Here is a 26,557-nt window from a genome sequence, read left to right as displayed (position 1 = left end):
GTAACGAGGCACTCTGACAGTGACAAACCCGTTAAATGATGCACTCTGACAGTGACAAAGCCATTTAACGAGGCACTCTAACGGCGACAAACACATTAACGAGGCACTGTATTAGTGACAAACCCATTAACGAGGCACTGTAACAGTGACAAACCCATTTAACGAGGCACTCTGACAGTGACAAACCCATTAAATGATGCACTCTGACAGTGACAAAGCCATTTAACGAGGCACTCTAACGGCGACAAACGCATTAACGAGGCACTGTATTAGTGACAAACCCATTTAACGAGGCACTGTAACAGTGACAAATCTGTTTAACGAGGCACTGTAACAGTGATAAATCCGTTTAACGAGCACTCTGACATTTACAAACCCATTTAACGAGGCTCTGTAACAGTGACCAAACCGTTTAATGAGGCTATCTAACAGTGACAAACCCATTTAACGTGGTGATCTGAAAGTGAAAAGCTCGTTTAACGAGGCACTCTAATAGTCATAAACCCGTTTAACGAGGCACTCGAACAGTGACAAACCCCTTTAACAAGGCACTCGAACAGTGACAAACCTGTTTAACAAGGCACTCGAACAGTGACAAACCTGTTTAACGAGGCACTCGAACAGTGACAAACCTGTTTAACGAGGCACTCGAACAGTGACAAACCCCTTTATCAAGGCACTCGAACAGTGACAAACCTGTTTAACAAGGCACTCTAAAAGTGACGAACACGTTTCACGAGGCACTCTAACAGTTACAAACCCATTAAACGTGGCACTGTATCAGTGACAAACTCATTTAACAAGGCACTCAAAGAGTGACAAGCCCATTTAACAAGGCACTCTAACAGTGACAAACCCGTTTAACGAGGCACTGTAACAGTGACAAGTCTGTTTAACGAGGCACTGTAACAGTGATAAATCCATTTAACGAGGCATTCTGACAGTTACAAACCCATTTAACGAGGCTCTGTAACAGTGACAAACCCATTTAATGAGGCACTGTAAAAGTGACAAACCCCTTTAACAAGGCACTCGAACAGTGACAAACATGTTTAACGAGTCTCTCTAATAGTGACAAACACGTTTAATGAGGCACTGCAACAGTGACAAACATGTTTTACGAGTCTCTCTAATAGTGACAAACACGTTTAACCCGTGCTCTCTAACAACGACATACACGTTTAACGAGACTCTCTTACGGTGACAAACCCGTTTAACGAGGCACTCTGAAAGTGAAAAACTCATTCAACGAGGCACTTGAACAGTGACTAACCCGTTTCACGATGCACTCCAACTGTTACAAACCCATTAAACGAGGCACTGCAACAGTGACAAACACGTTTAACGAGGCACTCTAACAGTTACAAACCCATTAAATGAGGCACTCTAACAGTGACAAACATGTTTAAATAGGTTCTCTAACAGTTACAAACCCATTAAACGAGGCACTGCAACAGTGACAAACACATTTAACGAGTCCCTCTAACAGTGACAAACAAGTTAAATAAGGCACTGTAACAGTGACAAACCCGTTTAACGAGGCTCGCCAACAGTGACAAACCTGTTTAACGAGGCACTCGAACAGTGACAAACCCGTTTAACGAGGCACTCTAACAGTGACAAACCCATTTAACGAGGCACTCTAACAGTGACAAAATCATATAACCAGGCACTGAAACAGTGACAAACACATTTAAAGAAGACCTCTAAAAGAGACAAACCCATTTAACAAGGCATGAGTAACAGTGACAAACCCGTTTAACGAGGCACTCTAACGGTGACAAACGCATTAACGAGGCACTGTATTAGTGACAAACTCTTTAACGAGGCACTGTAACAGTGACAAACTCATTAACGAGGCACTGTATTAGTGACAAACTCTTTAACGAGGCACTGTAACAGTGACGAACTCATTAACGAGGCACTGTATTAGTGACAAACTCATTAACGAGGCACTGTAACAGTAACAAACTCATTTAACGAGGCACTGTAACAGTGACAAACCCATTTAACGAGGCACTGTAACAGTGACAAACTCATTAACGAGGCACTGTATTAGTGACAAACTCATTAACGACGCACTGTAACAGTGACAAACCCATTTAACGAGGCACTGTAACAGTGACAAACTCATTAACGAGGCACTGTATTAGTGACAAACTCATTAACGACGCACTGTAACAGTGACAAACCCATTTAACGAGGCAGTCTGACAGTGACAAACACGTTTAACGAGGCACTGTAACAGTGACAAGCACGTTTATCGAGGCACTCTAACAGTTACAAACCCATTAAACGAGGCTCTCTAATGCTGGCAAACCCGTTTAACGATGCACTCTAACACTGACAAACACGTTGAACGAGGCTCTCTAACAGTGACAACCACGTTTAACGAGGCACTGTAACAGTGACAACCATGTTTAACGAGGCACTGTAACAGTGACAAACACGTTTAACGAGGCACTCTAACAGTGACAACCACGTTTAACGAGGCACTGTAACAGTGACAAACACGTTTAACCAGGCACTCTAACAGTGACAAACCCATTTAACGAATGACTCTAGCACTGTCAAACCCATTTAATAAGGCACTGTAACACTGGCCAACACGTTTAACGAGGCACTGTAACAGTGACAAACCATTTTAACGAGGGACTCTAACAGTGACAAACTCGTTTAATGAGGCACTTTAACAGTTACAAACACGTTTAACGAATTACTCTTGCAGTGATAAACCCATTTAATGAGGAACTTTAAAGGTGACAAACCCATTTAACGAGACACTCTAACAGGGACAAACCCGTTTAACGAGTCTCTCTAACATTGACACACCCATTTAACGAGTCTCTGTCACAGTGACAAACCCATTTAACGAGTTACTCTTGCAGTGACAAACCCGTTTAATGAGGCATTCTGACAGTGACAAACCTGTTTAACGAGGCACTATAACAGTGATAAATCCGTTTAACGAGGCACTCTAACAGTGATAAATCCGTTTAATGAGGCACTCCAACAGTGATAAATCCGTTTAACGAGGCACTGTAACAGTGACAAACACATTTAACCCGTGCTCTCTAACAACGACATACACGTTTAACGAGACTCTCTTACGGTGACAAACCCATTAAACGAGGCACTATAACAGTGACAAACCTTTTTTTCGAGGTACGCTAATGGTGCTAAACGCGTTTCACGAGTAATTCAAACAGTGACAAACCCGTTTAACGAGGCACTCTGAAAGTGAAAAACTCGTTCAACGAGGCACTTGAACAGTCACTAACCCGTTTCAGGATGCACTATAACAGTGACAAACCCATTTAACAAGGCATGAGTAACAGTGACAAACCTGTTTAACGAGGCACTCTAACAGTGACAAACCCATTTAACGAGGCTCTCTAACAGTGACAAAACCGTATAACCAGGCACTGAAACAGTGACAAACACATTTAAAGAAGACCTCTAAAAGAGACAAACCCATTTAACAAGGCATGAGTAACAGTGACAAACCCGTTTAACGAGGCACTCTAACGGTGACAAACGCATTAACGAGGCACTGTATTAGTGACAAACTCTTTAACGAGGCACTGTAACAGTGACAAACTCATTAACGAGGCACTGTATTAGTGACAAACTCATTAACGAGGCACTGTAACAGTAACAAACTCATTTAACGAGGCACTGTAACAGTGACAAACCCATGTAACAAGGCACTGTAACAGTGACAAACTCATTAACGAGGCACTGTATTAGTGACAAACTCATTAACGACGCACTGTAACAGTGACAAACCCATTTAACGAGGCACTGTAACAGTGACAAACTCATTAACGAGGCACTGTATTAGTGACAAACTCATTAACGACGCACTGTAACAGTGACAAACCCATTTAACGAGGCACTCTGACAGTGACAAACACGTTTAACGAGGCACTGTAACAGTGACAAGCACGTTTATCGAGGCACTCTAACAGTTACAAACCCATTAAACGAGGCTCTCTAATGCTGGCAAACCCATTTAACGATGCACTCTAACACTGACAAACACGTTGAACGAGGCTCTCTAATGCCGGCAAACCCGTTTAACGATGCACTCTAACACTGACAAACACGTTGAACGAGGCTCTCTAACAGTGACAAACCCGTTTAACGATGCACTCTGACAGTGACACACCCATTAACGAGGCACTGTAACAGTGACAAACCCTTTAACAAGGCACTCTAACAGTGACAATCCTGTTTAACGAGGTACTCTGACAGTGACAAACCCATTAACGAGGCACTGTTTGTAAGTGCAAGAGTACAGTGGCCAACCCGTTTAATGAGGCTCTTTAACAGTGGCGAACCCGTATAATGAGGCTCTTTAACAGTTACAAACCCATTTAACGAGGCACTCGAACAGTGACAAACCCCTTTAACAACACACTCGAAGTCACAAACCCATTTAACGAGGCACTCCGAAAGTGAAAAGCCCGTTTAACGAAGCACTCTAACAGTTACAAACCCATTTAACGAGACACTCGAACAGTGACAAACCCCTTTAACAACACACTCGAAGTCACAAACCCGTTTAACGAGGCACTGTAACGGTGACAAACACATTTAAAGAGGCACTCTGACAGTGACAAACCCATTTAATGAGGCACTATGACAGTTACAAACCCTTTAACAAGGCACTCTAACAGTAACAAAACCCTTTAACGAGGCACTCTAACAGTTACAAACCCATTTAACTAGGCACTCGAACAGTGACAAACCCCTTTAACAAGGCACTCGAACAGTGACAAACCCAGTTAACAAGGCACTCTAACAGTGACAAGCATGTTTATCGAGGCACTCTAACAGTGACAAACCCATTAAACGAGGCTCTCTAATGCTGGCAAACCCGTTTAACGAGGCACTCTAACACTGACAAACACGTTGAACAAGGCTCTGTAACAGTGACAAACCCGTTTAACGAGGCTCTGTAACAGTGACAAACCCCTTTAACGAGGCACTCTAACACTGACAAACACGTTGAACAAGGCTCTGTAACAGTGACAAACCCTTTAACGAGGCACTGTAACAGTGACAAACCCATTTAACGAGGCACTGTAACAGTGACAAACCCTTGAACGAGGCACTCTAACAGTGACAAGCCCATTTAACGAGGCACTGTAACAGTGACAAACCCTTGAACGAGGCACTCTAACAGTAACAAACCCCTTTAACAAGGCGCTCTAACAGTTACAAACCCATTAAATGAGGCACTCTAACAGTGACAAACACGTTTAAAGAGGCACTCTGATAGTGACAAACCCATTTAACGAGGCACTATAACAGTGACAAACCCGTTTAACGAGGCACAATAACAGTGATAAACCCTTTAACGAGGCACTGTAACAGTGATAAACCCTTTAACGAGGCTCTCTGAAAGTGAAAAGCCCGTTTAATGATTCACTGTAACAGTGACAAACCCCTTTAACGAGGCACTCTAACAGTTACAAACCCATAAAACCACGCACTTGAACAGTGACAAACCCGTTGAACAAGGCACTCGAACAGTGACAAACCCATTTAACGAGGCACACTAACAGTTACAAACCCATTTAACTAGGCACTCGAACAGTGACAAACCCATTTAACGAGGCACTCTGACAGTGACAAACCCGTTTAACGAGGCACAATAACAGTGACAAACCCATTAACGAGGCACTATAACAGTTACAAACCCATTAACTAGGCACTCGAACAGTGACAAACCCATTCAACTAGGCACTCGAACAGTGACAAACCCATTTAACGAGGCACTCTGACAGTGACAAACCCGTTTAACGAGCCAATGTAACAGTGACAAACCCCTTTAACAAGGCACTCGAACAGTGACAAACCCATTTAACTAGGCACTCGAACAGTGACAAACCCATTAACGAGGCACTGTAACAGTGACAAACACGGTAACGAGGCACTCTGACAGTGACAAACCCGTTAAACGATGCACTCTGACAGTGACAAAGCCATTTAACGAGGCACTCTAACGGCGACAAACGCATTAACGAGGCACTGTATTAGTGACAAACCCATTAACGAGGCACTGTAACAGTGACAAACCCATTTAACGAGGCACTCTGACAGTGACAAACCAGTTTAACGAGGCACTGTAACAGTGACAAATCTGTTTAACGAGGCACTGTAACAGTGACAAACCCATTTAACGAGGCACTCTGACAGTGATAAACCCATTTAACGAGGCACTGTAACAGTGACAAATCTGTTTAACGAGGCACTGTAACAGTGATAAATCCGTTTAACGAGCACTCTGACAGTTACAAACCCATTTAACGAGGCTCTGTAACAGTGACCAAACCGTTTAACGAGGCAATCTAACAGTGACAAACCCATTTAACGTGGTGATCTGAAAGTGAAAAGCTCGTTTAACGAGGCACTCTAACAGTTACAAACCCATTTAACGAGGCACTCGAACAGTGACGAACACGTTTAACAAGGCACTCTAACAGTGACAAACACATTTAACAAGGCACTCTAACAGTGACAAACACGTTTAACGAGGCACTCTAACAGTTACAAACACATTTAACTAGGCACTCGAACAGTTACAAACCCATTAAACCAGGCACTCGAACAGTGACAAACCCCTTTAACAAGGCACTCAAACAGTGACAAACCCATTTAACCAGGCACTCTAACAGTGGCAAGCACGTTTATGGAGGCACTCTAACAGTTATAAACCCATTAAATGAGGCTCTCTAATGCTGGCAAACCCGTTGAACGAGGCTCTCTTACAGTGACAAACCCGTTTAACGATGCACTATGACAGTGACAAATCCATTTAACGAGGCTCTCTAACAGTTACAAACCCATTAAACGAGGCACTGTATCAATGACAAACTCGTCTAACGAGGCACTCTGACAGTGACAACCAAGTTTAACGAGGCACTGTAACAGTGACAAACCCGGTTAACGAGGCACTGTAACAGTGACAAACCCGTTTAACGAGGCACTGTAACAGTTACAAACCCATTAAACAGGGCACTCTAACAGTGACAAACACGTTTAACGAGGCACTCTAATAGTGACAAACCCATTAAACGACATTCTCTAACAGTGACAAGCCCATTAAACGTGGCTCTCTAACAGTTACAAACCCATTAAATGAGGCACTGTATCAATGACAAACCCGTTTAACGAGGCACTGTAACAGTGACAAACACGTTTAACGAGGCACTCTAACAGTGACAAACACATTTAACGAATTACTCTAGCAGTGTCAAACCCATTTAACGAGGCACTCTAACAGTGACAAACCCATTTAACGAATTACTCTAGCAGTGTCAAACCCATTTAATGAGGCACTTTAAAGGTGACAAACCCATTTAACGAGACACTCTAACAGGGACAAACCCGTTTAACGAGTCTCTCTAACATTGACACACCCATTTAACGAGTCTCTGTCACAGTGACAAACCCATTTAACGAGTTACTATTGCAGTGAAAAACCCGTTTAACGAGGCACTATAACAGTGACAAATCCGTTTAACGAGGCACTGTAACAGTGATAAATCCGTTTAACGAGGCACTATAACAGTGATAAATCCGTTTAACGAGGCACTATAACAGTGATAAATCCGTTTAACGAGGCATTCTGACAGTGACAAACACGTTTAACCCGTGCTCTCTAACAACGACGTACACGTTTAACGAGACTCTCTTACAGTGACAAACCTATTAAAGGAGGCACTATAACAGTGACAAACCCATTAAACGAGGCACTATAACAGTGACAAACCCATTAAACGAGGCACTATAACAGTGACAAACCCATTAAACGAGGCACTTTAACAGTGACAAACCCATTAAACGAGGCACAATAACAGTGACAAACCCATTAAACGAGGCACTATAACAGTGACAAACCCATTAAACGAGGCACTATAACAGTGACAAACCTTTTTTTCGAGCCACGCTAATGGTGCTAAACGTGCTTCACGAGTAATTCAAACAGTGACAAACCCGTTTAACGAGGCACTCTGAAAGTGAAAAACTCGTTCAACGAGGCACTTGAACAGTCACTAACCCGTTTTACAATGCACTCTAACAGTTACAAACACGTTTAATGGAGCACTTTAACAGTGACAAACCCATTTAATGAGACACTCTAACAGTGACAAACACGTTTAAAGAGGCACTCTAACAGTGACAAACACGTTTAACGAGGCATTCTAACAGTGACAAACACGTTTAACGAGGCACTCTAACAGTGACAAACACGTTTAACGAGGCACTCTAATAGTGACAAACACCTTTAACGAGGCACTCTAACAGTGACAAACACCTTTAACGAATTACTCTAGCAGTGACATACGAATTTAATGAGGCACTGTAACAGTGGCCAACTGGTTTAACGAGGCATTTTAAAAGTGAAAAACCCAATTAACGAGTTATTCTAACAGTGACAAACCTGTTTAACGAGTCTCTCTAACATTGACACACCTGTTTAACGAATCTCTGTCTCAGTGTCAAACCCATTTAACGAGTTACTCTTGCAGTGACAAACCCATTTACCGAGGCCCTCTGACAATGACAAACCCATTAATGTGGCACTGTAACAGTGACAAACACGGTAACGGGGCACTCTGACAGAGACAAAGCCATTTAACGAGGCACTCTAAAGGTGACAAACACGTTTAACAAGGCACTCTAACAGTGACAAACACGTTTAACGAGGCATTGTGACAGTGATAAATCCGTTTAATGAGGCACTCTAACAGTGATAAATCCGTTTAACGAGTCTCTGTCACAGTGACAAACCCATTTAACGAGTTACTCTTGCAGTGACAAACCCATTTATCGAGGCACTATAACAGTGACAAATCTGTTTAACGAGGCACTATAACAGTGACAAATCTGTTTAACGAGGCACTGTCACAGTGACAAACCCATTTAACGAGTTACTCTTGCAGTGACAAACCCGTTTAACGAGGCACTATAACAGTGACAAATCCGTTTAACGAGGCACTCTAACAGTGATAAATCCGTTTAATGAGGCACTCTAACAGTGATAAATCCGTTTAACGAGGCACTGTAACAGTGACAAACACGTTTAACCCGTGCTCTCTAACAACGACATACACGTTTAACGAGACTCTCTTACGGTGACAAACCCATTAAACGAGGCATTATAACAGTGACAAACCTTTTTTTCGAGGTACGCTAATGGTGCTAAACGCGTTTCATGAGTAATTCAAACAGTGACAAACCCGTTTAACGAGGCACTCTGAAAGTGAAAAACTCGTTCAACAAGGCACTTGAACAGTAACTAACCCGTTTCACGATGCACTATAACAGTGACAAACCCGTTTAACGATGCACTGTAACAGTGACAAACCCGTTTAACGAGGCACTCTGAAAGTGAAAAACTCGTTCAACGAGGCACTGTATCAGTGACTAACCCGTTTCACGATGCACTCTATCAGTTATAAACCCATTAAACGAGGCACTCTAACAATGACAAACACGTTTAAATAGGCTCTCTAACAGTTACAAACCCATTAAACGAGGCACTGCAAAAGGGACAAACACATTTGACGAGTCCCTCTAACAGTGACAAACACGTTAAATAAGGCACTGTAACAGTGACAAACCTGTTTAACGATGCACTCTAACAGTTACAAACCCATTTAACGAGGCACTCGAACAGTGACAAACCCCTTTTAAAACACACTCGAACAGTCACAAACCCGTTTAATGAGGCACTCTAACAGTTACAAACCCATTAAACGAGGCACTCAAAGAGTGACAAAACCACTTAACAAGGCACTCTAACAGTGACGAACACGTTTAACGAGGCTCTCTAACAGTTACAAACCCATTAAACGAGGCACTGTATCAGTGACAAACTCGTTTAACAAGGCACTCTAACAGTGACAACCACGTTTAACGAGGCACTCTAACAGTGACAACCACGTTTAACGAGGCACTCTAACAGTGACAACCACGTTTAACGAGGCACTCTAACAATGACAAACCCGTTTAACGAGGCACTCTAACAGTGACAACCACGTTTAATGAGGCTCTCTAACAGTGACAAACCCATTTAACGAGACACTCTAACAGGGACAAACCCGTTTAACGAGTCTCTCTAACATTGACACACCCATTTAACGAGTCTCTGTCACAGTGACAAACCCATTTAACGAGTTACTATTGCAGTGAAAAACCCGTTTAACGAGGCACTGTAACAGTGATAAATCCGTTTAACGAGGCATTCTGACAGTGACAAACACGTTTAACCCGTGCTCTCTAACAACGACATACACGTTTAACGAGACTCTCTTACGGTGACAAACCCATTAAATGAGGCACTATAACAGTGACAAACCCATTAAATGAGGCACTATAACAGTGACAAACCCATTAAACGAGGCACTATAACAGTGACAAACCCATTAAACGAGGCACTATAACAGTGACAAACCCATTAAACGAGGCACTTTAACAGTGACAAACCCATTAAACGAGGCACAATAACAGTGACAAACCCATTAAACAAGGCACTATAACAGTGACAAACCCATTAAACGAGGCACTATAACAGTGACAAACCTTTTTTTCGAGCCATGCTAATGGTGCTAAACGCGTTTCACAAGTAATTCAAACAGTGACAAACCCGTTTAACGAGGCACTCTGAAAGTGAAAATCTCGTTCAACAAGCACTTGAACAGTCACTAACCCGTTTTACAATGCACTCTAACAGTTACTAACACGTTTAACGGAGCACTTTAACAGTGACAAACCCGTTTAATGAGACACTCTAACAGTGACAAACACGTTTAACGAGGCACTCTAATAGTGACAAACACCCTTAACGAGGCACTCTAACAGTGACAAACACCTTTAACGAATTACTCTAGCAGTGACATACGAATTTAATGAGGCACTGTAACAGTGGCCAACTGGTTTAACGAGGCATTTTAAAAGTGAAAAACCCATTTAACGAGGTATTCTAACACTGACAAACCCGTTTAACGAGTCTCTCTAACATTGACACACCTGTTTAACGAATCTCTGTCTCAGTGACAAACCCATTTAACGAGTTACTCTTGCAGTGACAAACCCATTTACCGAGGCCCTCTGACAATGACAAACCCATTAACGTGGCACTGTAACAGTGACAAACACGGTAACGGGGCACTCTGACAGAGACAAAGCCATTTAATGAGGCACTCTAAAGGTGACAAACACATTAACGAGGCATTGTATTAGTGACAAACTCGTTTAACGAGTAACTCTAACAGTGAAAAACCCGCTTAACGAGGCACTCTGACAATGACAAACACGTTTACCGAGTCTCTCTAATAGTGACAAACACGTTTACCGAGTCTCTCTAATTGTGACAAACACGTTTAATGAGGCACTTTAACAGTGACAAACACGTTTAACGAGGCACTCTAACAGTGACAAACCCGTTTAACGAGGCTCTCTAACAGTGACAAACCCGCTTAACGAAACACTGCAACAGTGACAAACACGTTTAACGAGGCACTGCAACAGTGACAAACACGTTAAACGAGGCACTCTAACAGTGACAACCACGTTTAACGAGGCTCTATAACAGTGACAAATGCATTTAACGAGGCACTCTAACAGTGACAACCACGTTTAACGAGGCACTCTAACAGTGACAAACACGTTTAACGAAGCACTGCAACAGTGACAAACATGTTTAACAAGGCACTCTAACAGTGACAACCACGTTTAACGAGGCTCTATAACAGTGACAAACCCCTTTAACGTGACACTCTGAAAGAGAAAAGCTCCTTTAACGAGGCACTGTAACAGTGACAAATCCCTTTAACGAGGCATTCCAAGAGTGACAAACCCGTTTAACGATGCACACCAACAGTGACAAACCCCTTTAATGAGCCAATGTAACAGTTACAAACCTGTTTAACAAGGCACTCCAACAGTGATAAATCCGTTTAACGGGGCACTCTGAAAGTGAAAAACTCGTTTAACGAGGCACTTGAACAGTGACTAACCCGTTTCACAATGCACTCCAACAGTTACAAACCCATTAAATGAGGCACTGCAACAGTGACAAACACGTTAAACGAGGCACTCTAACAGTGACAACCACGTTTAACGAGGCTCTATAACAGTGACAAACGCATTTAACGAGGCACTCTAACAGTGACAAACACGTTTAACGAGGCACTCTTACAGTGACAAACACGTTTAACGAAGCACTGCAACAGTGACAAACACGTTTAATGAGGCACTCTGACAGTGTCAAACCCGTTTAACGAGGCACTGCATCAGTGACACACCTGTTTAATGAGGGACTGTAACAGTGGCAAACCCCTTTAACGAGGCACTGTAACAGTTACAAACACGTTTAACGAGGCACTGTAACTGTGACAAATCTGTTTAATGAGGCAATCCAACAGTGACAAACCCCTTTACCGAGCCAATGTAACAGTGACAAACCCGTTTAACGAGGCAATCCAACAGTGACAAACCCATTTAACGAGGCAATCTGAAAGTGAAAAGCCCGTGTAACGAGGCACTGTAACAGTGACAAACCCCTTTAACGAGGCACTCTAACAGTTACAAACCCATTTAACTAGGCACTCGAACAGTGACAAACCCCTTTAACAAGGCACTCAAACAGTGACAAACCCAGTTAACAAGGCACTCTAACAGTGACAAGCATGTTTATCGAGGCACTCTAACAGTGACAAACGCATTAATCGAGGCTCTCTAATGCTGGCAAACCCGTTTAACGAGGCACTCTAACACTGACAAACACGTTGAACAAGGCTCTCTAACAGTGACAAACCCGTTTAACGAGGCACTCTAACAGTGACAAACACGTTGAACAAGGCTCTCTAACAGTGACAAACCCGTTTAACGAGGCTCTGTAACAGTGACAAACCCCTTTAACGAGGCACTCTAACAGTTACAAACCCATTTAACTAGGCACTTGAACAGTGACAAACCCCTTTAACAAGGCACTCGAACAGTGACAAACCCATTTAACTAGGCACACTAACAGTTACAAACCCATTTAACTAGGCACTCGAACAGTGACAAACCCCTTTAACAAGGCGCTCGAACAGTGACAAACCCATTTAACTAGGCACTCGAACAGTGACAAACCCATTAACGAGGCACTGTAACAGTGACAAACACGGTAACGAGGCACTGTAACAGTGACAAACACGGTAACGAGGCACTCTGACAGTGACAAACCCGTTAAATGATGCACTCTGACAGTGACAAAGCCATTTAACGAGGCACTCTAACGGCGACAAACACATTAACGAGGCACTGTATTAGTGACAAACCCATTAACGAGGCACTGTAACAGTGACAAACCCATTTAACGAGGCACTCTGACAGTGACAAACCCATTAAATGATGCACTCTGACAGTGACAAAGCCATTTAACGAGGCACTCTAACGGCGACAAACGCATTAACGAGGCACTGTATTAGTGACAAACCCATTTAACGAGGCACTGTAACAGTGACAAATCTGTTTAACGAGGCACTGTAACAGTGATAAATCCGTTTAACGAGCACTCTGACATTTACAAACCCATTTAACGAGGCTCTGTAACAGTGACCAAACCGTTTAATGAGGCTATCTAACAGTGACAAACCCATTTAACGTGGTGATCTGAAAGTGAAAAGCTCGTTTAACGAGGCACTCTAATAGTCATAAACCCGTTTAACGAGGCACTCGAACAGTGACAAACCCCTTTATCAAGGCACTCGAACAGTGACAAACCTGTTTAACAAGGCACTCGAACAGTGACAAACCTGTTTAACGAGGCACTCGAACAGTGACAAACCTGTTTAACGAGGCACTCGAACAGTGACAAACCCCTTTATCAAGGCACTCGAACAGTGACAAACCTGTTTAACAAGGCACTCTAAAAGTGACGAACACGTTTCACGAGGCACTCTAACAGTTACAAACCCATTAAACGTGGCACTGTATCAGTGACAAACTCATTTAACAAGGCACTCAAAGAGTGACAAGCCCATTTAACAAGGCACTCTAACAGTGACAAACCCGTTTAACGAGGCACTGTAACAGTGACAAGTCTGTTTAACGAGGCACTGTAACAGTGATAAATCCATTTAACGAGGCATTCTGACAGTTACAAACCCATTTAACGAGGCTCTGTAACAGTGACAAACCCATTTAATGAGGCACTGTAAAAGTGACAAACCCCTTTAACAAGGCACTCGAACAGTGACAAACATGTTTAACGAGTCTCTCTAATAGTGACAAACACGTTTAATGAGGCACTGCAACAGTGACAAACATGTTTTACGAGTCTCTCTAATAGTGACAAACACGTTTAACCCGTGCTCTCTAACAACGACATACACGTTTAACGAGACTCTCTTACGGTGACAAACCCGTTTAACGAGGCACTCTGAAAGTGAAAAACTCATTCAACGAGGCACTTGAACAGTGACTAACCCGTTTCACGATGCACTCCAACTGTTACAAACCCATTAAACGAGGCACTGCAACAGTGACAAACACGTTTAACGAGGCACTCTAACAGTTACAAACCCATTAAATGAGGCACTCTAACAGTGACAAACATGTTTAAATAGGTTCTCTAACAGTTACAAACCCATTAAACGAGGCACTGCAACAGTGACAAACACATTTAACGAGTCCCTCTAACAGTGACAAACAAGTTAAATAAGGCACTGTAACAGTGACAAACCCGTTTAACGAGGCTCGCCAACAGTGACAAACCTGTTTAACGAGGCACTCGAACAGTGACAAACCCGTTTAACGAGGCACTCTAACAGTGACAAACCCATTTAACGAGGCACTCTAACAGTGACAAAATCATATAACCAGGCACTGAAACAGTGACAAACACATTTAAAGAAGACCTCTAAAAGAGACAAACCCATTTAACAAGGCATGAGTAACAGTGACAAACCCGTTTAACGAGGCACTCTAACGGTGACAAACGCATTAACGAGGCACTGTATTAGTGACAAACTCTTTAACGAGGCACTGTAACAGTGACAAACTCATTAACGAGGCACTGTATTAGTGACAAACTCTTTAACGAGGCACTGTAACAGTGACGAACTCATTAACGAGGCACTGTATTAGTGACAAACTCATTAACGAGGCACTGTAACAGTAACAAACTCATTTAACGAGGCACTGTAACAGTGACAAACCCATTTAACGAGGCACTGTAACAGTGACAAACTCATTAACGAGGCACTGTATTAGTGACAAACTCATTAACGACGCACTGTAACAGTGACAAACCCATTTAACGAGGCACTGTAACAGTGACAAACTCATTAACGAGGCACTGTATTAGTGACAAACTCATTAACGACGCACTGTAACAGTGACAAACCCATTTAACGAGGCAGTCTGACAGTGACAAACACGTTTAACGAGGCACTGTAACAGTGACAAGCACGTTTATCGAGGCACTCTAACAGTTACAAACCCATTAAACGAGGCTCTCTAATGCTGGCAAACCCGTTTAACGATGCACTCTAACACTGACAAACACGTTGAACGAGGCTCTCTAACAGTGACAACCACGTTTAACGAGGCACTGTAACAGTGACAACCATGTTTAACGAGGCACTGTAACAGTGACAAACACGTTTAACGAGGCACTCTAACAGTGACAACCACGTTTAACGAGGCACTGTAACAGTGACAAACACGTTTAACCAGGCACTCTAACAGTGACAAACCCATTTAACGAATGACTCTAGCACTGTCAAACCCATTTAATAAGGCACTGTAACACTGGCCAACACGTTTAACGAGGCACTGTAACAGTGACAAACCATTTTAACGAGGGACTCTAACAGTGACAAACTCGTTTAATGAGGCACTTTAACAGTTACAAACACGTTTAACGAATTACTCTTGCAGTGATAAACCCATTTAATGAGGCACTTTAAAGGTGACAAACCCATTTAACGAGACACTCTAACAGGGACAAACCCGTTTAACGAGTCTCTCTAACATTGACACACCCATTTAACGAGTCTCTGTCACAGTGACAAACCCATTTAACGAGTTACTCTTGCAGTGACAAACCCGTTTAATGAGGCATTCTGACAGTGACAAACCTGTTTAACGAGGCACTATAACAGTGATAAATCCGTTTAACGAGGCACTCTAACAGTGATAAATCCGTTTAATGAGGCACTCTAACAGTGATAAATCCGTTTAACGAGGCACTGTAACAGTGACAAACACATTTAACCCGTGCTCTCTAACAACGACATACACGTTTAACGAGACTCTCTTACGGTGACAAACCCATTAAACGAGGCACTATAACAGTGACAAACCTTTTTTTCGAGGTACGCTAATGGTGCTAAACGCGTTTCACGAGTAATTCAAACAGTGACAAACCCGTTTAACGAGGCACTCTGAAAGTGAAAAACTCGTTCAACGAGGCACTTGAACAGTCACTAACCCGTTTCAGGATGCACTATAACAGTGACAAACCCATTTAACAAGGCATGAGTAACAGTGACAAACCTGTTTAACGAGGCACTCTAACAGTGACAAACCCATTTAACGAGGCTCTCTAACAGTGACAAAACCGTATAACCAGGCACTGAAACAGTGACAAACACATTTAAAGAAGACCTCTAAAAGAGACAAACCCATTTAACAAGGCATGAGTAACAGTGACAAACCCGTTTAACGAGGCACTCGAACGGTGACAAACGCATTAACGAGGCACTGTATTAGTGACAAACTCTTTAACGAGGCACTGTAACAGTGACAAACTCATTAACGAGGCACTGTATTAGTGACAAACTCATTAACGAGGCACTGTAACAGTAACAAACTCATTTAACGAGGCACTGTAACAGTGACAAACCCATGTAACAAGGCACTGTAACAGTGACAAACTCATTAACGAGGCACTGTATTAGTGACAAACTCATTAACGACGCACTGTAACAGTGACAAACCCATTTAACGAGGCACTGTAACAGTGACAAACTCATTAACGAGGCACTGTATTAGTGACAAACTCATTAACGACGCACTGTAACAGTGACAAACCCATTTAACGAGGCACTCTGACAGTGACAAACACGTTTAACGAGGCACTGTAACAGTGACAAGCACGTTTATCGAGGCACTCTAACAGTTACAAACCCATTAAACGAGGCTCTCTAATGCTGGCAAACCCATTTAACGATGCACTCTAACACTGACAAACACGTTGAACGAGGCTCTCTAATGCCGGCAAACCCGTTTAACGATGCACTCTAACACTGACAAACACGTTGAACGAGGCTCTCTAACAGTGACAAACCCGTTTAACGATGCACTCTGACAGTGACACACCCATTAACGAGGCACTGTAACAGTGACAAACCCTTTAACAAGGCACTCTAACAGTGACAATCCTGTTTAACGAGGTACTCTGACAGTGACAAACCCATTAACGAGGCACTGTTTGTAAGTGCAAGAGTACAGTGGCCAACCCGTTTAATGAGGCTCTTTAACAGTGGCGAACCCGTATAATGAGGCTCTTTAACAGTTACAAACCCATTTAACGAGGCACTCGAACAGTGACAAACCCCTTTAACAACACACTCGAAGTCACAAACCCATTTAACGAGGCACTCCGAAAGTGAAAAGCCCGTTTAACGAAGCACTCTAACAGTTACAAACCCATTTAACGAGACACTCGAACAGTGACAAACCCCTTTAACAACACACTCGAAGTCACAAACCCGTTTAACGAGGCACTGTAACGGTGACAAACACATTTAAAGAGGCACTCTGACAGTGACAAACCCGTTTAATGAGGCACTATGACAGTTACAAACCCTTTAACAAGGCACTCTAACAGTAACAAAACCCTTTAACGAGGCACTCTAACAGTTACAAACCCATTTAACTAGGCACTCGAACAGTGACAAACCCCTTTAACAAGGCACTCGAACAGTGACAAACCCAGTTAACAAGGCACTCTAACAGTGACAAGCATGTTTATCGAGGCACTCTAACAGTGACAAACCCATTAAACGAGGCTCTCTAATGCTGGCAAACCCGTTTAACGAGGCACTCTAACACTGACAAACACGTTGAACAAGGCTCTGTAACAGTGACAAACCCGTTTAACGAGGCTCTGTAACAGTGACAAACCCCTTTAACGAGGCACTCTAACACTGACAAACACGTTGAACAAGGCTCTGTAACAGTGACAAACCCTTTAACGAGGCACTGTAACAGTGACAAACCCATTTAACGAGGCACTGTAACAGTGACAAACCCTTGAACGAGGCACTCTAACAGTGACAAGCCCATTTAACGAGGCACTGTAACAGTGACAAACCCTTGAACGAGGCACTCTAACAGTAACAAACCCCTTTAACAAGGCGCTCTAACAGTTACAAACCCATTAAATGAGGCACTCTAACAGTGACAAACACGTTTAAAGAGGCACTCTGATAGTGACAAACCCATTTAACGAGGCACTATAACAGTGACAAACCCGTTTAACGAGGCACAATAACAGTGATAAACCCTTTAACGAGGCACTGTAACAGTGATAAACCCTTTAACGAGGCTCTCTGAAAGTGAAAAGCCCGTTTAATGATTCACTGTAACAGTGACAAACCCCTTTAACGAGGCACTCTAACAGTTACAAACCCATAAAACCACGCACTTGAACAGTGACAAACCCGTTGAACAAGGCACTCGAACAGTGACAAACCCATTTAACGAGGCACACTAACAGTTACAAACCCATTTAACTAGGCACTCGAACAGTGACAAACCCATTTAACGAGGCACTCTGACAGTGACAAACCCGTTTAACGAGGCACAATAACAGTGACAAACCCATTAACGAGGCACTATAACAGTTACAAACCCATTAACTAGGCACTCGAACAGTGACAAACCCATTCAACTAGGCACTCGAACAGTGACAAACCCATTTAACGAGGCACTCTGACAGTGACAAACCCGTTTAACGAGCCAATGTAACAGTGACAAACCCCTTTAACAAGGCACTCGAACAGTGACAAACCCATTTAACTAGGCACTCGAACAGTGACAAACCCATTAACGAGGCACTGTAACAGTGACAAACACGGTAACGAGGCACTCTGACAGTGACAAACCCGTTAAACGATGCACTCTGACAGTGACAAAGCCATTTAACGAGGCACTCTAACGGCGACAAACGCATTAACGAGGCACTGTATTAGTGACAAACCCATTAACGAGGCACTGTAACAGTGACAAACCCATTTAACGAGGCACTCTGACAGTGACAAACCAGTTTAACGAGGCACTGTAACAGTGACAAATCTGTTTAACGAGGCACTGTAACAGTGACAAACCCATTTAACGAGGCACTCTGACAGTGATAAACCCATTTAACGAGGCACTGTAACAGTGACAAATCTGTTTAACGAGGCACTGTAACAGTGATAAATCCGTTTAACGAGCACTCTGACAGTTACAAACCCATTTAACGAGGCTCTGTAACAGTGACCAAACCGTTTAACGAGGCAATCTAACAGTGACAAACCCATTTAACGTGGTGATCTGAAAGTGAAAAGCTCGTTTAACGAGGCACTCTAACAGTTACAAACCCATTTAACGAGGCACTCGAACAGTGACAAACCCCTTTATCAAGGCACTCGAACAGTGACAAACCTGTTTAACAAGGCACTCTAACAGTGACGAACACGTTTAACAAGGACTCTAACAGTGACAAACACATTTAACAAGGCACTCTAACAGTGACAAACACGTTTAACGAGGCACTCTAACAGTTACAAACACATTTAACTAGGCACTCGAACAGTTACAAACCCATTAAACCAGGCACTCGAACAGTGACAAACCCCTTTAACAAGGCACTCAAACAGTGACAAACCCATTTAACCAGGCACTCTAACAGTGGCAAGCACGTTTATGGAGGCACTCTAACAGTTATAAACCCATTAAATGAGGCTCTCTAATGCTGGCAAACCCATTGAACGAGGCTCTCTTACAGTGACAAACCCGTTTAACGATGCACTATGACAGTGACAAATCCATTTAACGAGGCTCTCTAACAGTTACAAACCCATTAAACGAGGCACTGTATCAATGACAAACTCGTCTAACGAGGCACTCTGACAGTGACAACCAAGTTTAACGAGGCACTGTAACAGTGACAAACCCGGTTAACGAGGCACTGTAACAGTGACAAACCCGTTTAACGAGGCACTGTAACAGTTACAAACCCATTAAACGAGGCACTCTAACAGTTACAAACCCATTAAACAGGGCACTCTAACAGTGACAAACACGTTTAACGAGGCACTCTAATAGTGACAAACCCATTAAACGACATTCTCTAACAGTGACAAGCCCATTAAACGTGGCTCTCTAACAGTTACAAACCCATTAAATGAGGCACTGTATCAATGACAAACCCGTTTAACGAGGCACTGTAACAGTGACAAACACGTTTAACGAGGCACTCTAACAGTGACAAACACATTTAACGAATTACTCTAGCAGTGTCAAACCCATTTAACGAGGCACTCTAACAGTCACAAACCCATTTAACGAATTACTCTAGCAGTGTCAAACCCATTTAACGAATTACTCTAGCAGTGTCAAACCCATTTAATGAGGCACTGTAACAGTGACTAACTCGTTTAATGAGGCACTGTAACAGTGACTAACCCGTTTAATGAGGCACTTTAACATTTACAAACACGTTTAACGAATTGCTCTTGCAGTGACAAACCCATTTAGTGAGGCACTTTAAATGTGACAAACTCGTTTAACGAGTCTCTCTAACATTGACAAACCCCTTTAACGAGGCTCTGTCACAGTGACGAACCCATTTAACGAGTTACTCTTGCAGTGACAAACCCATTTACCGAGGCACTCTAACAGTGACAAACCTGTTTAACGAGGCACTCTGACAGTGACAAACCCAATAACGAGGCACTCTGACAGTGAAAATCCTGTTTAACGAGGCACTCAGACAGTGACAAACCTTTTTAACGAGGCACTCTGACAGTGAGAAACCTGTTTAACGAGGCACTCTGACAGTGACAAACCCAATAACGAGGCACTCTGACAGTGACAATCCTGTTTAGCGAGGCACTCTGACAGTGACAAACCTTTTTAACGAGGCACTCTGACAGTGAGAAACCTGTTTAGCGAGGCACTCTGACAGTGACAATCCCGTTTAACGAGGCGCTCTGACAGTGACAAACCCAATAAAGAGGCACTCTGACAGTGATAAAGACGGTAAGCATTTACCTGAAAAAAGATGTCAACATGGTGTTGAGGTGCATCGTCCTTCAGCACAGGGTATGTATATTTGCCCATCATGTCATAGATGGCTCTCACAATGTCAGTCATTTCCTGTGGTTTAAGTAACAGAAGGTTCAGTCGCCCCTAGACTAAGGTCTGCCCTGCTCTAAAACAGAAGCAAAACATTGAAGACCATCTCACAAGTACACTGACCCCCCCATTGAAGACCACCCTTCTAGTACACTAACCCCGCATTGAAGACCATCCCTGTAGTACACTGACCCCCCATTGAAGACCACCCCTCTAGTACGCTAACCCCCCTTTGAAGACCATCCCTCTAGTTCACTAACTCCCCATTTATAACCATCCCACTAGTACACTAACTCCCCATTGAAGACCATCCCTCTAGTACACTGACCCCCCATTGAAGACCACCCCTCTAATACACTGACTCCCCATTGAAGACCACCCCTCTAGCACTGTAACTCCCCATTGAAGACCATCCCTCTAGTACACTGACCCCCCATTGAAGACCACCCCTCTAATACACTGACTCCCCATTGAAGACCACCCCTCTAGCACTGTAACTCCCCATTGAAGACCATCCCTCTAGTACACTGACTCCCCATTGAAGACCACCCTCTAGTACACTGACCCCCCATTGAAGACCACCCCTCTAGTACAGTAACTCCCCATTGAAGACCACCCCTCTAGTACACTGACCCCCCATTGAAGACCATTCCTCTAGTACACTAACTCCCCATTGAACACCATCCCTCTAGTACACTGAGTCCCCATTGAAGACCATCCCTCTAGTACACTAACTCCCCATTGAAGACCATCCCTCTCATACAGTAACCCCCCATTGAAGACCATCCCTTTAGTACACTGTCTTTCCATTTTAATTATTACTAATATATGCATCAGAACTCCCTCAAATATCCTTCCAGAAACTTGGAGAATGTTATTTTGTTAATTATTGGCTTAAGGTTGCTTACCTCTTTGTTTATATATCCATCCTTATTAATATCATACAGGTTAAATGTCCATCTGAGCTTCTCATGAACTGTACCCCTCAGTAATACTGAAAGAGCCATCACAAAGTCCTGAAATGAGAAGCAGAGCACAGAATAAACTCTTGTCTCACGAACATTAGCACCTATTGATCAAGCTGTGTTTAGCACACTCTGCTCAGGAGTTTGAAAGGGATTCGACAAATGATGCGCACTTTATCTTCGGAATCCTGTGAAAGGAGGAAATAACTAATCTGCTCAGGAGCTCCAGTGCGTCAGCTGCAGGCTATGTTGGGGAGTGTGTGTATATAGAGGCTGAGCAATGTCAGGGCTGGGCTTTTGTGCAAGTCGCATTTGAATTCCATGGTCCTGGAAACACATCAAAAATTAACGCCCCCTCCCAAGGAAAATATTTCCCAGTGAGAAAGAAAGGGTCTATTTGGATGCACCACCCATGTAACTAAAGAAGTATCAAATTTAAAATGAAGCTGTATTAATGCTGTAAATATAAGTGCTGGGGGAGAAGGTTTGGAAATTTTTTAAAACTGGCAAAGTACGTAAAAAAAATAAAGAGGGAAAAATTGGAGTGTGAGAAAACCAGCAAAAAATAACAGACAGTAAAACTTTCTACAAGTATATAAAAATAAAAAGAGCAGCAACAGTGAGCATTGGTCCTTAGAGGGTAAAACTAGGGAATTAATAATGGGAAACAAGGAAATGGCAGAGACTTTGAACAAGTATTTTGTATCTGTCTTCATGGTAGACAACATATGAACATGTGACTTGGGAGCAGGAGTAGGCCACTTGCCCCCTCGAGCCTGCTCCACCATTCAATAAAATCATGGCTGATCTGATTGTAACCTCAACCTCACATTCCCGTCTACCCCTGATAACCTTTCGCCCCCTTGCTTATCAAGGATCTATCTAGCTCTGCTTTAAAAATATTCAAAGACTCTGCTTCCACCACCTTTTGCGGAAGAGAGTTCCAGAGACTCACCACCCTCTGAGAGAAAAAAATGCTTCTCATAAACTAAAATACCTAGAAAAACTCAGCAGGTCTGGCAGCATCTGTGGAAGGGAGCACAGTTAATGTTTCAAGTCCGCATGACTCTTCAACAGAACTAAGGAAAAATAGAAAAGGGGTGAAATTTTATCTTAAAATTCTTCTCATCTCTGTCTTAAATGAGCGACCACTTATTTTTAAACAGTGACCCCTAGTTCTAGATTCTCCCACAAGAGGAAACATCCTCTCCACATCCACCCTGTCAAGACCCCTCAGGATCTTATATGTTTCACTCACATCGCCTCTTACTCCTCTAAACTCCAGTGGATACAAGCCTCGTCTGTCCAACCTTCCCTCAGAAGACAACCTGCATTCCAGGTATTAGTCTAGTAAACCGTCTCTGAACTACTTCCAATGCATTTACATCCTTCCTTAAATAAGGACACCAATACTGTACACAGTACTCCAGATGTGGTCTCACTAGTGTCTTGTATAGCTGAGGTATAACCTCCTCACTTTTATGTTCAATTCTCCTTGCAATAAACAAGAACATTCCAATAGCTTTCCTAATTACTTGTTGTACCTGTAAACTAACCTTTTGTGAGTGATACACTGGGGCACCTAGATCTGACTGCATCTCGGAGCCCTGCAATCTCTCACTATTTAGCTAAATGCTTCTTTTTTATTCTTCCTGCCAAAATGGACAATTTCACATTTGCACACATTACGCTCCATTTACCAGATCTTTGCCAATTCTATGTCCCTTTGTAGCCTCCTTGTGTCTTCTTCACAACTTACTTTCCTACTTATCTTTGTGTTGTCAGTAAATTTAGCAACCATACTCACTACACCAGGAGCTTTTATTTTCTGCAATAACCTTTGATGACCTTATCAAATGTCTTCTGGAAATCTAAGTATAGTACATCCACCACTTACCCTTTATCCACAGCACTTGTGACTCCTTCAAAGAACTCCGATAAATTGGTTAAACACGGTTTCCCTTTCACAAAACCATGTTGACTCTGCCTGATTGCCTTGAATTTTTCTAAGTGCCCTGCTATCACATCTTTAATAATAGCTTCTAACATTTTACCTATGACAGATGTTAAGCTAACTGGCCTGTAGTTTCCTGCTTTCTGTCTCCCTCCCTTTTTGAATACTGGAATTACATTTGCTGTTTTCCAATCTAATAAAACCTTCGCCAAATCTAGGGAATTTTGGAAAATTAAAACCAATGCATCAACTATCTCACCAGCCACTTCTTTTAAGACCCTAGGATGAAGTCCAGCAGGACCCAAGGATTTGTCAGCCTGCAGCTCCAAAAGTTTGCTCGCTTCGCTGGTGATTGCAATTTTCTTGAATTCCTCCCTTGCATTTCCTGATTTACAGCTATTGCTGGGATGTTACTTGTATACTCTATAGTGAAGACCGATGCAAAATACCTGTTCAATTCATTTACCAGCTCCTTATTTTCCATTATTAATTCCCCAGACTCACTTTCTATAGGACCAATGATCACTTTGTTAACTCTTTTCTTATTTAAGTATCTATAGAAATTCTTACTTAACATCTGTTTTTATATTTCTAGCTAGCTTTCTCTCATACTCTAATTTTTCCCTCCTTATTAATCTTTTAGTCATTCTTTGCTCTTCTTTATATTCTGTCCAATCTTCTGATCTTCCACCCATCTTTGCGCAATGATATGCTTTTTTTAAAGTTTGATACTATCTTCAACTTCTTTAGTTCACCATGGATGGTAGGTCTTCCCCTTGAAATTTTCTTCCTTGTTAGTACGTATTTATTCTGTGTATTTTGAAATATCCCTTTAAATATCTACCACTGCATCTCTATTGACCCATCCCATAGCCTAATTTGCCAGCTCTGCTTTCATGCCCTCATAATTGTCCTTATTTAAGTTTAAAATACTAGTCTTGGACCCATTCTTCTCTCTCTCAAACTGAATGTGAAATTCAATCATATTATGTTTACTGCTACCTAATGGTGCTTTAACTATGAGGTAATTAATTAATTCTACCTTGTTGCACAATACCAAGCCTAGTATAGCTTGCTCTCTGGTTGGCTCCAGAATGTGCTGTTCTCAGAAACCATCTCAAAAACATTCTATGAGTTCTTCATCTATACTACCTTTGCCCATCTTATTTTTCCAGTCTATATATAGATTGAAATTCCCCATGATTATTGCCATAGCTTTCTGACAAGCTCCCATTGTTTCTTCCTTTCTACCCCATCCTACTATGTGGTTACTGTTAGGGGCCTGTACACCACTCCCACAAGTGACTTCTTGTCCTTATCATTTATCATCTCTATCCAAACCACCTCTACTTCCTAGTTCCCTGAATTTAGGTCATCCCTCCCTAATGTGCAATACCATAATTAATTAACAGAGCCACCCCTCCACCTTTTCCTAACTTCCTGTCCTTCCTAAATGTCATGTAGCCTTCAATATTCTGGCCCCAATCTATGTCATCTTGTAGCTGTATCTCTGTAATTGCTATCAGGTTGTACTTATCTATTTCTGTTTGCGCTATCAGTTCATCTGTTCTGTTTCAAATGCTATATGCATTCAGATACCGAGCCTTTAGTTTTGTCCTTATATTATTTTTGTGACCTTTAGCCTTATTTGCTGATTTACTCTTAAATTTGTACTCTCTGTCCCTTCCTGTTTATCATTTCCCATATTAGTACCTATCTCTCTTGCCTTGTCTCTACTCTTTGGCTTACCACATGCTTCCATATTTGATCTCTGCCCCCCACTATTTAGTTTAAAATCCTCTCTACTTCCTTAGTTATGTAGCTCACTAGAACACTTATCCCAGCATGATTCAGGTGTAGACCGTCCCAACAGTGCAGCCCCCACTGTCCTCACTCCCCCACTGTGCTAGTACTCCACAAAATGGATCCCACTTCTCCCATACCAGCCTTTGAGCCATTCATTCATCTCTCTAATCTGATTTGTCCTATGCCAATTTGAATGTGGTCAGATAATAATCCAGAGATTATTACCTTTAAGGTTCTGCTTCTTAGTTTGGGGCCTAGCTCATCATGCTGACAATGCAGAGCCTCCTTCCTTGCCCTGCCTATGTCGTTGGTCCCTACATGGATCACGACCACTGGATCCTCCTGTTCCCACTGTCCGTTCCTCTCAAGCCCTGAGCAAATGTCCCAAATCTTGGCACTGGACAGACAACAAAGC

General features: G+C 42.5%; 1 protein-coding gene across 4 annotated transcripts in view; it reads right to left on the bottom strand.

Annotated features, from left to right (window-relative positions):
- LOC144672853 (A-type potassium channel modulatory protein KCNIP1) overlaps window positions 1-26,557 on the bottom strand; it is a 222,607-nt gene that overhangs the window by 114,759 nt on the left and 81,291 nt on the right. For all 4 annotated transcript variants that reach the window (XM_078534834.1, XM_078534836.1, XM_078534837.1 and 1 more), the window contains 2 exons: window positions 22,326-22,433; window positions 21,334-21,438 (listed from right to left, as the gene is read on the bottom strand). In XM_078534834.1, the coding sequence (XP_078390960.1) occupies window positions 21,334-21,438; window positions 22,326-22,433 (213 nt within the window). The remainder of the gene's footprint in view (window positions 1-21,333; window positions 21,439-22,325; window positions 22,434-26,557) is intronic.

This window comes from Cetorhinus maximus, unplaced genomic scaffold (assembly GCF_964194155.1).
Source record: "Cetorhinus maximus unplaced genomic scaffold, sCetMax3.hap1.1 HAP1_SCAFFOLD_115, whole genome shotgun sequence".
Classification (NCBI taxonomy): domain Eukaryota; kingdom Metazoa; phylum Chordata; class Chondrichthyes; order Lamniformes; family Cetorhinidae; genus Cetorhinus; species Cetorhinus maximus.
This window is presented reverse-complemented; position numbering and strand designations above follow the sequence as displayed.